Genomic DNA, 16,461 nt, shown 5'->3' with positions numbered 1-16,461 from the left:
AATGGTTCCTGGTACAAAAAAGTTGAGAACCACTGATTTAGGCAGTAATGTCACCATAGAATAGAACTCCAGGTCAGAGGTCCAAATCATGGGGGGGGGGTGAAATGGTTGATGCCCAAAGCTTGTGGGCTTTAGTTCTTTAAAGTTCTTGAAGATTTTTTTCCTTTTTAAAAAGTTTTTTATAGTAATTCCAGATCTTCTTGTCATCCGCATAAATATCCAATGCCGTTTTAAATCCTGCTGAGCTGTTGGCATTAAGTGTCTTGTAGAAATGATTTTCACCATCTTAATTATAGGTTGCATGCAAATATGTTTTCTTCCATCAGATTTGAATTTTTCACATTGCAATTTTCTTGACAGTCCCCTTGCCCTTGTGTTGAGAGACAGAATCTCTAACATAGGCAGCAATACTCTTAATATATCCACTGTCGCTCTTGGCTCTGACCCCCTGTCATTTGTAATGTATCCTCCCAGAGATGGGCTAGTCAAAACTGAACATAATAATCCAAGTGAGGTTCCACAATTTTTTAGTCTAAAGACGCTTTAACTTTTTTTAACTATTTGCCATCTTATTTCTTACATGCGCCTCTATTGTTCTTGTTCCTATTAATTAGTTAATTTCTCTGAGCAGAAGCTTGCATTGGACTGGCCATGGTAATGCCTAGGTTTATTTCCTGAATAGAAAGAGTTCATTCAAAATCTGCAAAGGCGCCTATATAATATGCATATTTCTAGTTATTCCCTACAATGTGATTTTTTTTTGATTTGTCAGCATCCATCATTCACACATTGTTGCACACTTACTTGACTTCTTTAGCCTTCTCTGAAGTGCCTGATGGTCTTGTTTAATTTAAGTAATTTTGTCATCTGTACATTTTGCCACCTCACTGCTGAATGCTAAATTGTTAGATGACTAATTACTCTGCAAGGTATTTAGAACAGTTTAATTGAAAATGAATGAGAAAGTCTGAGGTATGAGTTAGTGTAGATGCCAGACTTAACTTTGAAAAGTGGATAGAAGAAACAAAGGTTTTCATTCTGGTTAGCAGTATATGCAAAACTGTAATGAAAGGACTTTTGCAAGTACAAAGAGACCCCAGACTGAGGGAGGAGGCAGCTGACAAGCATTGGTGAATTAGGACCGAGTGGGAATTCACCAGTGATTTTCAGTAAGCTTTTAAATTAAATTCCTAATAAGTAAATAGATTAAAGCAGTTAAAAACATTTTCATTCAAATAAACCATTGAAACTTACTTTGCAACTAATCAGAATTTAAGTCTAGTTTAGCTTTGAAAGTAAAGATTGACAGCAGACTAACCAAACTTGTCACTGTTTTGACTATAGGATTAAATTTCATGTTGCTTTGCACACTGACTAATAGGTTCTTTCCAGTGATCTCAGGTTGTAACTTCTCACTAAGCATACATGATATAAACCTTTTGTTATATTAACTTTTTGCAAACAGGTGACTTGAAAAATGGATTTGTTTGCTTCACCTTTCCTAAGCTACAAAAGCGTTATTAATAAAAGGTCATTACCAGAGTGGATAGAAATCAGTGATTTTTTAAAAAATGAAAATCAAATTTTTATTTAAACATATTTCTTGATTTTTTTTTAAGATGCTTTTTAAAAAAAACCAAACGTATATATAGTTTTAATGTAAGATATGTCAGAGCTCAAAGATATCATCATGGAATAGGGATTATAATGTCTAAGTATATATTATTTGAGACAATATATTCATGTAAACTTTTTAGAAAAGTTTTATAAATAGGTCACAACAGGCCATGTACTATATTAGGGGCTTAATCTTATGGGGTTCCCAGAGGTCCCTGTATAGATTAATAAAGACTAAAGAAAACCATTCTACCTAATGGGACTCAGTGCTCAGTCTAGATGATCCCATTAAGGATCTCTGTGATGCTTAGTTTCCGTTCTCAAACCTGTGGATTTATGTCTTCAGAGATAACATCCTTATTAACAGCAGTATATGGAGATGAGAGGTAACAGACATGCTTACCTACCCATCAGCCCTCTTATCTCTCTGGAAGTTGCATGTACACAGTCAAGCCCTTACCGCTCTCCCTAACAGTGCAGAGTTTCAAGAAGTTAAATAAATAGAAGGCTGTTGGTGGTGGAGTAGATCTGGGCAAGGAGGAGGAGTCTGGAGATGAATGCAAGGAGAGAGGGGCAGTAAAAACAAAAGAAACATTTTGGGCATTATTGAAATTTCAAAATATTTTCATAACAACTGCTTTGTAGCAGCTGCTCTGAAGAAAGCAGGAGGAGCCAAACTAACTCTTCCACAAGACATGCGATGAAACTCAGTTGCAGATTTGTTTTGTGTGATAGATTGAAAACTGACCTAATCTGATGACAATTTGTGACCAAAATCATGACAAAATAAATAGATATGTCATAACCAAAGTTCTCAACATTGGGCTAAAGAGAAATGTAGAACATACGCTGGCTATTAGGGCTGTGCGAAGCTTCGGTAACTGATTCGATTCAGGGGATTCAGTCCAATTCAGTGGCCAAATCTCTGAACCTGAATCAAATTGAAAGTCCAGTTAAAAGGTCCAGATCAAATCAGAAGCCTCTGAATTGTTTCAGAAAAGATTCAACGCTGCTTCGGAGGTTTGGCCATAGACTAAATAGGCAGCGGTCCTTATCACGCTGGACACAGCTGCCTCCAGCTGATAAGTCTGTTGTGGTGGGTGGAAGGGGGAGGGAAGGGGCATGGTGGGGAGCAAATCAATGCCCCCACAGCGAGGGAGGGATTGGGGCTGGGACAAGCTTTGCAGCTGGGCGTGGGGCAACAGGACTCAGAGATGGGGATGGGGGGTGTGGGCTATGGGCACAGCAGTGCTGGGGGCAGGGGCTGTGCCTTGCTGTCACTGGCCCAATGGAAGCAAGGAGGTACAGGATGCAGGCATGGCAGCCCTGGGCCCTGTTGCCAGTTGCCCAGCTTGCGGGGGTGGGGGAAGCAATGCAGGTGCAACTCACTCTGGGCAGAAGGGGACAAGAGGCAGAAGGGCATGGTCCCCGCTTCCAGCACTGCTGTGCCCGCAGCCCGTTGCCCCAGCTGGGCAAGTGGCAGCAGGGCATAGCCTCTGCTCTCAGTGCTACCGCACCCACATCCCACGCCCCCCCACCCCAGCTGCAAAGCTTGTCCCAGCCCCAATCCCTCCCTCACTGTGGGGGCGTTCATCTGCGCTCCCCCCCCCATGCCTCTTCTTCCCCACTCTGCCCACCACAATAGACTTACCAGCTGGGGGCAGCTGTGTCCATCGTGGTGAGAACTGCTGCCTGTTTGGTCTATGACTGAATCTCCAAAGCAGTGCTGAATCTTCAGATCCAATTCTCGATGGACTCGATGATCTCCCGAGGTCCCTTCCAGCCCTAATGTCTATGAAATCTATGAAATTCAGCTGAATCGAATTGGGACAGTGGTTTGAATCTCCAAATCGAATCTGTCCCTCCAAATCACGCAAATCCAAATCCAAAGCAACTACTTGCCACCTCGCACAGGCCTACTAGCTATCTGGAAGCCTGTTTCTGCAGCCTTGCACAAAGCTTATATCAAACAACAAGAATGCACTTTTTGTTGGAAACAGTGATTAAACTGAGGTTTCCTGACCAGTGATTTAAATCATGATTTAAATCAAATTCACCCTGGTCATCACTGCAGTATCTGTTATCATGACACTATTAGATACTGTACCTTGTAACCAGGATGCTTGTAGTTTAGTTAAAATAGTGCAATTTTTGTTAAATTCCCTCAAATGCAAAGAGCAAGACTAAAGCAAACAAACACATAAGAACGGTAGGGGAAAAAAGGTAAATACTGTTCTAGCCAAAAGTGTTCGGGTGCGGGGGGGCAGTTTAGAGTACTTAGCTTGGCTGAAGTCAACGTATTCTTTCAGGATTAGTTTGTCAAGAAACATTCAGTCTGATATAAGGCACGGAGCTGGAAATAAGAGTTAGTTTAAAAGGTTAAAAATTCCTGTTTCTCAGTAGTGGGGCTACCTGTGCATGCGACTAATAACAGGCAAGGCTGTATTCAGATAACTGTGATACACTGTCAGTGTTCAGAAACACCATAGTCTACGGTTCATCTGATCTTCCTGATGGAAAAGACAACCTCATGATAGAAGGAAATTCAGAAGTACTGAGGGATAAGATGCAGGTTTTAACCAAGGAGTTGACAGTTCTTCACACAGTGAGGCACTTGCTGCAGAGGAAACTGGGTACAGCTGTGGGACTCTGATAGGGTTTGGTCATCAAGAATAGAAACAGCTATGTATACGGTGAGCGTAAACAAATATTTATTGGCTTTTCTACAAGATGCAAAGGGAACAAATACGACAAGGCACCTAAACAGACTTTTAGTATTAGCTTAAGTATAGAAGATTGTGTATTGGTGTCTGGCAACGAAAGACCAAGGCATTACTGAAAGGTAGTCGAGTGACAAAAATCAATGTGATGCTATAATCTCTGGCCATTACTTATGCAGTAAAAACAGAGTAGGAAAAATCAGGGGTGGGGGGGAGGAAGGGGACACATGACACCACTATCCAAAAGTTTTTATAACATAAGTTTTGTTAAAATTCTTTGAGAACAATGCAGTTGAACTTTTATGAATACCAATTCTTTCATGTAAGAGTGTAAATATAATAGTTGGTCGAAGCTACCATCCTGCAACTCAAGAAAAGGACATAAAGTTCACAGAAGTCTAATAAAATGGTAGCATTGTGGAATTTCAGCCCCTTGCATGTACTCTCACCAAATGGTAAATGGGAAAAGCTTTAAAGAAGAAAAACTGTCAGAGCTTTAAATGTTTGTATCGTGGAACAGTAAACATAAAAAGAGTGTTTTTTTTATTTAGTTTTCAGTTACATGTGAGCAGTCATTGAAGAAGTAGCTAATCCATTATGTAATACTCTATGTGAAGTGCAGTGAGGAGGGCAGGGGGGAGGGAGGAAAAGAACCTAAAACCAAAACACAGTGATGTTAAATGCTGGAAAGGGAGATTTCAGTAATATGTAGAAGATCATCAAAGAAGACCCTAAGGTAGAAAGCAAAGTGAAATCCTAACAATATGGGTGCTACTGAAGGTTACATTGAAGAAGACATGGTTGCTTCAAAACAAACCGACAAAGGAATCTGGAAAGTAAGAATTAACACTTCTGGCTAAACACCAAATATAAACACCAGTGTGTTGGATGACATGGCTCCTCAGGCTGTATATTTGACACTCCTGCTATAGACAGATGTTATATGGATGTAACTTCTGTCCTGAAATGACTGTTATATCTGCCTGCTCCTGTAGGACACAAGCATAGCAAAATAATTGCAACATCAGCCTTCTTTTATTTAGGGTTGAAATTACAGAAATTTGCCTGATTTGTATTCCCACAGGGCTCCGTGGATCTCTTGCAGCTCTCCTCTCCTTTTTGGAGTTGCAGGTTACATCTGTTGATAGGTAGAGTCACAACACATGACCCAGAATACCTCATGTCAATGGCCATAAAACTCCTTAGGTATCTGAATTTGTTTGGCACTTCATTTTTGTATGGGAAAGAATCCCAAGTTACATAAACTTTGGCCTTTGCGTTTTTTCAAAACCTGTCCTGTTAGAGCAGCTCAGTCTAGCTTCTGTCTAAACTCTGTCAAAGTCCCTAAAAGAGCTCAAAACAAAAGGGACACACTGAAGGCATAGAGCCCATCAGAAAGCACAGCATCCATAGTTCCTTGCACTCAAAAACACAGTAGGTGGTGGTGGTGATGTTGGCTCTGACCTTTTGTAGAAGAGTGCAGCGATTATGGCACTTTCCCAGGAAGCGAGACCTTGGCTCTAGCTTTCCTCAGCTTGAGGAGATTCAAACTCACATCTCTCATCTCCTGTAGAGTTCCCGAGCAACCAAGTTACAGAATAGTCTGTGTGAGGGCATCCTGCAACCCTCTTGTTGAAGCTTAACATCTGTGTCTCCAGGCATGCAGGATTCCTAGACCTACAAGGAAAGCAAGCAAGAGGAAGCCTGATTCTGCATCCTGGTGATTAGGTCACTCAGTGGCAAAGGGGGACTCCTGGGTTCACAGTCCTGGCTTCCTCTCTTATTTTTGTGTTTTATACAATGGCTGTCTAATGTAAAATGCATTGTCCTAGGAGCAGGGGCCATAACCCACAATTCCCCTCTTTTATCTGAACATTCAGTTCGCTATTTGTTGTCCTTGGCTACAAAGTAGCCTGACTTCAAAAGGAGAGTTGGAAGATTTCTCACCCCAACTACTGTTTAGTTTAGTAGTTAGTAGGGCTCTGTGAAGTGTGTCCTATTCAGTTTGGATTTGGCCCAAATCAAGGACAGTGATTCAATTTGTTGATTCAAATCACTGTCCCTGATCAGTGATTTGGACACAGACAACTTTAAATGTATTTTTCTACATATCTCAAGGTACCAGGGGTGGCTCGTGAATGTTGTGATGCTGGGGAGGATGAAGTGTTCTGTGGGGGCGGGGGGCCCTGCGTGCTTGGCAGCAAACCCAGAAGTAGACCGGAAATACTTCTGGTCGACTTTCAGGTCCACTGGGGGGCCCCCTGTGCCCCCAGCTTGGTGATTAGCCATGGGGGGACCAAGGTGCTCCCCCAGACCCAAGAGGCACCAGTTGTTGAGCTGGGGGAGTGCAAGGAGGCCCCCCAGAGTGCTCCCTGGCAGACCCGGAAGTGGACCAAAAGTGGTTCTGGTTCGCTTCTGGGTCTGCTGCCGAGCACACTGAGGACCTCCCCCCATACTTCTGTGGGACACTCCATGTGCCCCAGCATTGCAACGTTCATGAGCCACCGGGTACCTAGAGGTATGTAGAAAAAACATGTAAAGCTGTGTCTATGTCCGAATCACTGAATCTCTCCACATTGATTCAGAAGGTTCTGATTCGATTCAGAGAAATTAAAGAGTCCTCTGATTTGATTAGGATTCAGAGATTCGGCCATCAAATCAATTCAGGGACCAAAGTTTTGCACAGCCCTGGTAATTAGGACTTTCTGTTGAGAGACTCCAGTATTCCCAGTGGGTGGTAGTTCCTAATGTACAGCTTTTAGAATCAGGCAGCCATGCTTTAGAGAGATGGGAGTTCAGACAGCCCCCTGGCCCCAGTGTTTCCCATTGGCTAGCTCCAGGAGGATTCCTCTCAGAACGTGGGTTTTGGTGGATTGTTCTTCTAGGGCATATAACTCTCCATGCCCATGTAGGGGCATAAACATCTAACCCTATTTCTTTGAAATGAGTTTTTAGTACCGGGTATGTAATTTTGGAGACTGTTGAAGCCTAAGTTGATGAGACCAATGTGTTCTTGCTGTAAAAGCTTAAAACCAAGCCACAAGAATTTTTTTTTTTAAGTACATCAGGAGAGAAAAAGTTAAAATACAACTAAATAGATATAAAGACTTCAAGTTGGTATTATCGGTCTGATAATCTCTGCTACCATTTTCTTTAGGGTCTATGGCCCCTTGTGCAACCCCACCTCCCCTGAAAGAGACAACCAGCTGTGTTATAGTAGAGTTAAGTTTGAGACTATTTATGAGGAATCTCAGATATATAATGTATAATGCTTACACCAGGCACTGGATGGCAGTAACAAAGTATGGGTTCAAATTTAGAGGTTAAACACCAACTTTTTAGATCTGGCTTGAGCCCCCACCTAGGAACCTGGGAAAATAAATGTTAACTGTGTATTCTAAAGTGAACAAACTTCCCCCTCAAGCAACATTAAAGTAGAATAGGGTTTAGATTTAAACCAACCCAGGCAGCTGCCTCCTAGCCCAGTCAATTGAGAAGGGAGATTCAGAGATTTACATAGGGCTTGTCTGTCTCGGGGCTTGACCATCTGTGCCAGCCAACAGTAGTAGGTGCTAGCTAGGAAGGCCCATCCTGGAAGGACCCTGTTGTTCCTTGCCACTAGGGGTGCTTGCTCTGCTCCAGGTGCTTGACCACCTGCAGCGACCAAAGTGGCATGTACTAGGAAAGGAGGTCTGCGCTGGAGTTGCTCCCACTCGCTGCTGGGGATTGCTGCTTGGTATCGTTGGAGCGTGCTGCTTTACCACCAAGGGGTTGCCACCATTGTGCTGATGCTCCACTGCCATCTGTCCTCTTCAGCTCTTTCATTAGCTGACCTACTCAACAGCAGGCTCAAACAGTTTTGCTATTTGAGATGTAATGAATATCAGGTTTCTGCCTGAACCCAGTACAGGAACTTGTGCTCCCAACTACTTTGCTGTTAAGTTGATAGCCCTCCAGGCCTTCCAGGGAGTAACTCTTGCCCTTTCCTGCTTTTCATGTACTGTGTCTCTCCTGGGACTGAGGGTCATCTCAACTGCAGATCTCTGCATAGCTCACAGGCAGTTCTGCCCCCTTAGTGACCTTCGTGTAACTTTCCATTTGCAACACTTGTGTGTCTAAAAACTTCTTAGTTTTGGAAGGGAGGGTCTGCAGACGCAAATACCTGATCTGTCTGCTCTGTACTAGCTGCAAAGCTAAAACAGGTTTACAAGCAATAGAAACAGGCGTGAGTAGCTCCCAAACTTCTAAACACATCTGCTAATGAAGGAATGCAGAGAAAAAAATACACAGTTACCATTACAGCAGGCATAACAAAACAGGATTACAAATGTAGACAGGAGAAGTGTAATTTTTGCGGGGGCAAGCTTTACAAATACAAGAAACCTAGTAGGCACATCTACGCGTGCATTAATAGGATCGTAATTATGGCACATTAAATCTAATATCTGTAATAACAGGTACTAACTCTGCATGGTAATCAGTGCTATTGCACAGTAGCATTTACACATGTCTTATAAGTAATGCTAACGCACGCTTGAATTATTCTTTCACAGTGGCATGTTAGTCTAGCTTTTTTCACCTGACGTGTTAATGCACAGAAGAATTAATCTACTGAACTTTTAGTGTCTCATGTGGACACGCCCAGAGTTAAGTTGAAACGAAAAGAAACACGAACATTTTTAAGATATGGAAGTCCAGCTGGGGAGTCTTACCAGCATGTTTCCCTGTTTTAAAATTCCTGCACAATACTTTGTATATATATTAAGCATCACAGGGATGTTGAAGTTATGTGTAAATTACGGATATGTGCTCTTAAATTTAACTGTTTATGAATGGAATTGCATTGTGTTTTTTAGTTTGGTTTGGTTTGGTTATTAGGCTTTTATCCCTCAATTCTGAATTTCATAGAGGTGTGAAACTGTAGTCATGGGATCCAGTGGAGATTTGCAAGAGGAAGGGTATTGTCCCTAATGTAATTATCTAAATTGAAACATGGGCAAGACACTTGGCTACTTATAATTTCCGGTGTTGTTTTAATTTGCATTTTCCTTTATTTCCTTTCAGAAAATTATGTAGTGCAAAGCACAAAAACCATTCTGAATTATACCCAAAAGCTCATTCCACTTGAGTGGAAGGCAATTGCAATTTTTCTCTATACTACATTGTACACTATTCATAACCTAGTTTAAGATTGCTTAGGTTGAAAGGCACTAATGTTATGTTAAGCCATTTAATTTATTTATGTTGATTTTATTTTTATCAACAAGATAGTTAACATTGTGTGTTATACCATGCTAGTTTAATGGTTTTAATGGTTTGTTTACTTAAAAAAAGATGTATGTTTAGTACATTAGTGGATATGAAATCAAAAGATACTATTCCTCTGATTTTACTATAAAAATTGAAATGTTTTTCTATTCTGAAAACTCTGCAAAAATGTCAAGTGGCTTTCTTCTGCATTTATTGTTTTTCAGTGAGTTTTCTATAAAATTGACTCAGTTGTATCTGTAGAAATATACAGCATTTTCTAACAACCAATACCATAATGGTTCCCTGGACAACTGACTTGCATCCACTTTAAAAAAAAAAAATGTTTTAGAATTGTTAACCTTTCCATGAGCAGCCACAAACTGGTATATCATGGGATCTCATGCCCCACAAGGGGAAGTGCTTCTGACTCATGTTGGATCAGTGTGTGGTTCTTCTACTGGCACACGGTTCTATTATGTCTTATTCAGAGTGTTCTTTGGTAACATTATTGCTGTATAAGCTGTCAAACCAATTTGCAAATTGTATAGCTGTGGAGAAACTTTAAAAGATTGATATTATGAGTAAGTAACATACAGATGTAAAGTGTCCCACTGCTAAGTATAATTGTTCCTTCATTATTTCACAGGTACTGTAAGAATTGAAATGTTCAGGAACATGCAGAATGCAGAAATCATTAGAAAAATGACTGAAGAATTTGATGAGGTATAGTATATAAATAATTATGCTGTAGAGTTTGTGGAAAATGAAAACACAAGAATGCAGTATGTTTTGCATTGAAAAGAAAGCTACATCAGCTGGTTTGGTAGTGGGGCTTTTCAGGAGCTAGTGGTCTTCTCATCTAATTGACAAGCAATCTTTCTCTGCAAGGAACCTTAGTGACCAGATGAAATGGCACTTTAAACTAATGGACAGAAAGTGACAAAAAGGTGTAGGCATAATTAATATATGCTAGTGGGAAAACAGAAAGAAAATACTGTAATTTATCACATATAACCAGAGCCTTTCTCCCCAGACCAAATGGGGAAGATTGGGTTACGCATTATGTGCAAGAAAAAAGACTTCCCATGGGTTCAGAAATTTGGTGGGCAGTGTGGAGCACAGTGTGGATGGAGCAGTAGTAGTATAAATTGCCGTGGCCCTGGAAGCCACAACAGTTAACACTGCCCCTGCTACCTTTTTCCACCTCCCCACCATCAAATTCCTGGATCCATGAGAAGTCCTTTTCCGTAGCTATGCATTGGATTGAGATGCTGCATGAGGTTGGTCTAACCTAGTGTATGGTCCCAGAGCCAGTGTGCAGTGTCGGACCTGGTATGCTGCACCAGCGCAATGTCAGATCAGGCCCCAGCACAGAATGCCAAGTGGGGTCCTATACAGAGTGCTGGATCGGGTTCCGCTGTGCAGCCCTTAGCCCACATCTCCCAGCCCAAAAGACCCCAGACTTCTAGTACTTAACCATGCTGCATGATAAGTTTTTTGTTTACTTCTTGGGGCCTTCCAAAAACAGGGAGTGTTTTATATGCAGGAAAACATGGTAATGAAAAGCTTTGCATATATAGTTACTAGAAAGGTCAATGAGATACAGTGGGAAGGTGTTTAAAAAAGTCATCCCATGCCATTGAAGCCAGTGGGATGGTCACTGCTGACTTCAACAGAAGTAGGATCAGCCTCCGTTGATGATTGATTTAAGCAAGTGACCAGAGAATGAAGGGATCAGACCTAAGAAATATGAGGTGGTTTTTGCAGATTGGAAAGTAGACTGTGATGTGTTCACATGTAGTCTGGTGTTTATGCATATGAATCTTTCATCCAAATTGTAATATTCATTGGATAAGAGGAGAGTGGAAATCAGGGGAAGGGACGATGAAACAATAGAAAGGAGATGAGAGAACAGTCAAGGCCTCGAGAAGCAGCACTTCTCAGCTAAATTTTACGTATTCAGACCCACTCTGAACCATCTGGGACCTATGTGCACAGCTCTGACCCCGGCCACCCTGCACCTGCTCTGGAACAGCCTGCCCATGATGAGCAGTGGTGGTAGTGAGGCAGAAGCTGCTTCTGGGCATGGGGAAAAGCAGTTGCCTCCCCCTTGCCACTGCCAAGCCTTTCTTGCTGCAGTCATGCCAAGCCCTGTGGCTCCAACCCACCACTGCCATCAGTGCCCCCCAGTGGAGCATCAGTGGCAATAGAGAGGAGCCACATTGCAGCCCAGGTGTAGGCTCCATACAGCAGAAGGACTTTGTCCAGCCTGCAGCAGGTCCCTTGTTCCTGCCTGGCACATCCCACTGATGTTTCCACTGACCTCATTCTGGCTCCAAATAAGAATCTAAAACTTAGTCATTACAGGGCCTAAATTATACACACCTGGCCCCTGCACTACAATTGAGAGCCCTGTGTTAGACACCTTCACTCCATATACTTCTCTCCCTCGGGAGAGTTAGGTACAACAGAATGGCAGTTTAAGGCCATGTCTACACTGATGTTTCTGTGGCCAGAAATTCTATTACTTTTCAGCAGCCACCCTTGTTCAGGGTGCAGACCACCGCATTTCTGCATGTGCACATCACTGCATTTCTATCAGTCATGCATTTTTGCCACGAGCGGTTCTGCTGGCTAATTGTACAGAACCCCATGGGGAAGCTTCCTAGTGATCACAGAAGCACATTCCAGGCCAGTGCATTGTTGAATAGAAGTGGGCAGAATTATGGGATATCCCAGCCTCATTGAGAAAATTGTAGCTAAGCAAAATCTTCTGCCCACAGTGCGTTTTTCTTTGCTCTCTGGTTTTTTTGTGTCTGTGCCTTCTGTTTTCAACAGAGGTACCTTTCTCTATTCTTCCCAGCATAGATTCTGAATGATTTTTTAGGGTATTTGAATCCTTTGTCCTTGTGAACTATGGTTTTCTTATAAGTGGACATGCATGTGTGTGCGTGTTTGTTTGTGTGCACTACTTTAATGGTAGGAATAAGAAGCAGCACCTCTGGGTAGCCACAGAAAAAATGGGCAGGGACCAAACAGTGGATACAATGTTCAGGCTTACAGAGTTTGTTTTAGGCAATCTGTGCATCACCAAACACCAGTTCTAGGCATGGGAGAGCAGAAGGAACTGGTGGGATTAAATTGAGTAAGAATCCTTATTCCCTTCCTCTTGATCAAAGAGGTGGTTGGTCCTTCCCAGTGGTTCTGCAGGTTCTTTTTAGAGCTGTCCACCACTATGGCCAGCTGTTGTGATGGGATCCATAACAAGGATTGAAAGCAGCTCAAAAAAGAGGATGCACGTCACCAGGAAATCCATTAACTTTTACTATGGAAAACCTCCTGGTATGCTTGTTGAAGGTTTTCTGTTCGGCCTGACACTAACTGCTGCTTCTCTAATAACCTCTATCCTGTGTCACTGCCATGAACTCATTGTACGTGTGTTAGTTTTTCCTGTTGTCACAGAGCTGGGATTGCATGCCACTCTTATCCGAAAGCTTAAGGATATTGAAAACGTCCCTCCTCCTTCTCCTTTTCCTCTTTACCACTAGACCATGGTAGATTGGTAGATATCCTGCACATCTCTCACATGTGCTGGGAGGCAGAGAGGGTTTTCAAAGTGTCATGTTGCATTTAAAGGAAGGGGTTCAGACTTCCATTTTGAGTTTTGGAAAGTAGCATTGAAGCAGGTGTCCAGAAGAGTTGGTGTGAGGAAGTGGTGCAAAGAAGTGTGGGGTTGCTGCTAAACCTGGCAAAAGCATGGGATTGTCTACACACCCCTTCTGCTGGCACCGGTGGGGTAATATAACACAGTTTGTTATAGACAAGGTGTTCTGCTGTCTTATAGGAGCTTTGTATATAGGTGCACACAAGCTTCTGTGGCCAACAGCTAGATTTTTGCTGACTGAGCTTTGTAATATAGATGAAGCTTAAAAAATCCTGCATGCAGGGAGTCATGTGAACTACCAGCTGCAAAGAAGGGCTTGTCTTAAATCTTGCTTCTTTCTGAAAGGTAGGTGCATGACTCCGAGTTGCAAGCAGGCACCTATAGGCACAGCCCAAAGTCTGTTTACAAGCATCCTTTTCTACAAAGGTAGGAGTGTCTAATAGACATGATGGTCCAGGAAATGTGTGCAAAGCAAAGATTTTTTCACTGAAACATTACCAAAAAAGTCCTTGCCTTTTAGATAAGAAAAGGCTGGTGGTAGTGCCCATTTGTGTACAGCACCTTAGTGATTAGATTTCTGGCCCAAGAAGTGGGAGGCATGGCTGTAGTTCTCTCCTTTGCCTGAGGTGATTCGAATTCACTTCTTCCAGTGTAGTAGAGTACCTGAACCACCAGGCTGTAGGTTGCTAAGGGTTGAACATTTGTTAGTCCTACTGAAGTTGTGCCACTATAAAGTAAAGGATTCAAGATTCACTGGGATACAGAGAGAGGGAACAGAAGTAAGGGTAGGAAGAGAGGTCACCAAATAAAGCAGATCAGCTGTGGCAGGATGCATCCCTCCACAGCTGATTCATTTCACTGGGCGAAACACACATCACCATTTGTCCTGCTTTGCATGGGGATTCGCTGGGTCCCTTACTGTTACATGCCTCCTTGCTGTCCCAGCAGAGGGCTGTGTGGGACCTAGGGAACTCTAACACTCTGTGCCTCCATGCCAGGACCCATGCCAATCACTGCTTCACACAGGGGCATGGGGCCACAAGGCTTCTGGCCCAGGTCCTGGCGTAGAGTGGTGTGGAATCCAGGGAATCCTTGGCAGATCCACACCAGGATCTGCACACCCAGAAAACCCCGTTAGAAGATTCCCTGGGCATGGATCTGCAAGGGGGGAACCTGGGAAGGGATCTGGTGGTATCAAGGGCCCAGTGCTATGTGGCCTGGGAATGGGAATTCTCAGGGCATGCAGGATCAGGCCTCTCAAGCCCTTGGAGTGCCAGCCTGAGGAGGCTGGAGAGCAGTGGGCATCTCATGCTCTTCTGCCTTAGATGTCAGCAATAGGAAAGCTGCTCAAACTAATGCCACCTATGTTGTGGTCGCAAGTTGTAGTGTGACAAGGGGTATGGATGTCTACTTGCTTTGCTTTTGTACCACCATAAAAAATGTTATGGTGACACGCAGGTGATGAAAGGCGACCTCTGTTTCTGTCCTGTGAGATTTTTGTTATCTAGTCATTAGTGTATTCATTAAAGAGTGAGAACACTCTGGATTTTGATTCACACTTCTGGTACTGCTTCTTGTATGTAAGTTGACATTTTCATTTGAAATGACATTGCAATGACATTTTAACTCAAACATTAATTTGGAATTAAAATTATCATTTTGAATCGCTGTTCCAAAAATAAATACTGTTTTAAAAAGTCACTACATTTTGTTTCTATAGAAAATGACGAGATTTTAGTTGAAGCTTTCCAGATGGAAATTTTTGGGAACTTTTGAGATTGCAGCTTGATTTGGGAGGGAAACAAATGCTGAAATGTGGCATGCTGTTCTGAATGCACAGAGGTGCTTTATTGAATCAGAGGCTCATAGTACAGAATAGAAAGTGTGCGGTGAATAAGCTAGAAATAAGCAGTAAAGGGTAGGATTTCCATGGAGTTATGCCTCATTCTGGGCTGAATTCTGCACACGTTTAAAACTAATCAAATTCAGGGACTATCCAGTGTTGTAACCAACAGCAGAATTAGACCTCTGTTTTCATTATTTTACACTGTAAATAGACCTTTTAGGTTGATTCAGCATCAAAGGTGCTTGTAATCCTCCATCGCCTTTAGTGCAGGCACCACAGAAGACAGCTTGAAGTTATCTGACTCTCAAGGATTCCTTTGCAAGCAGTGTGTTAGGGGGCATGTTGATGTACCATAGAGATTTGGGGCACCCCTCTGGTCCATAGGACAGTCTCAAGAGGGAGATGCAACTCCTGCACCTGGGACCTATGAAAAATCAGGAGTATGCAGTGTTGGCTTAAAGCCCTTCCCCATGGGTGGCATGTTCTGTGCTCCACTTCTAAGGCCCCTGGCAGATATTACATTTAAAATGCTTTTAAGCAGTTAGTTGTGTCTTTAGTAACCTGCTGCAGCTGCTAGCTGTCCCTCCCCACCCAACCTTGCCATGTCTGCCCCCCACCTCTACTGCCTACCCTCCAAATGGCCTCTGCCCCTCCTCCCCACACAGCCTTGCATAAAGGTATTGGGGCTAGGATGAAAAATGGAGACTGGGATTGAATAGGGAAGGATGGTAGAATTTGGGCCAGGAACTGGAGTCAAAGAAGAGAGAGGACTGGGACGGAAGTGAGCTACAGAGACACAGTGGTTAAGCTACTTCAGTTAGAATATCGGTATTAAGAGTCTAGTTTGTCTGGGATGAAGCTTGCAGAAAAAACCAAGGTAGCACTGCAGTGTATGTCAAGAGTGTATGCATTTGTTTTGAGGTGCGAGGGGAAGCGAACAGCAGATTGAATGCATCCAAGTGAAGGTAAGAACAGTAAGTAGTGGTATCAGAGTGGAGGTCTGTTATCGATAATCAAATCAGGAGGGAGAGGTGGATGAGCCTCTTCAAGTTTGGAGGACAACTTTGTTTCAGAAACATGAAACAACTGTGAGATTTATCTATTAGACCTGGTTTGGAGCAACACGGATAAACCTCAAAGGGATCAGAAATGATCACGATAAAATAGACTTCATGATTCAAGGAGAAACTTTGAGAAGAGCCAAAAAAGAACCCTACACTTCAAAGGGCAGATTTCAGTTCATTCAAAAGCTGTAGATAAGGTTCCATGGGTAGACAAATAAAAAGGAAAATAAATTCAGAAGGGCTAGCCTTTGCTAGCTGACCTGATATTGCAGACACAACATCTAGCTAAGCCAATACAGA

At 42.7% G+C, this 16,461-nt stretch overlaps 1 protein-coding gene across 1 annotated transcript in view; it reads left to right on the top strand.

The window, feature by feature from the left end:
* The window catches only part of STAG1 (stromal antigen 1), a 241,072-nt gene that overhangs the window by 63,208 nt on the left and 161,403 nt on the right, over positions 1 to 16,461 (top strand). Inside the window, exon 5 of the mRNA XM_019542857.1 lies at positions 10,234 to 10,310. Coding sequence (XP_019398402.1) covers positions 10,234 to 10,310 — 77 coding nt within the window. The remainder of the gene's footprint in view (positions 1 to 10,233; positions 10,311 to 16,461) is intronic.

The sequence above is a fragment of the Crocodylus porosus genome, unplaced genomic scaffold, assembly GCF_001723895.1.
Source record: "Crocodylus porosus isolate Cpor-Errol unplaced genomic scaffold, CroPor_comp1, whole genome shotgun sequence".
In the NCBI taxonomy this organism is placed as follows: domain Eukaryota; kingdom Metazoa; phylum Chordata; order Crocodylia; family Crocodylidae; genus Crocodylus; species Crocodylus porosus.
This window is presented reverse-complemented; position numbering and strand designations above follow the sequence as displayed.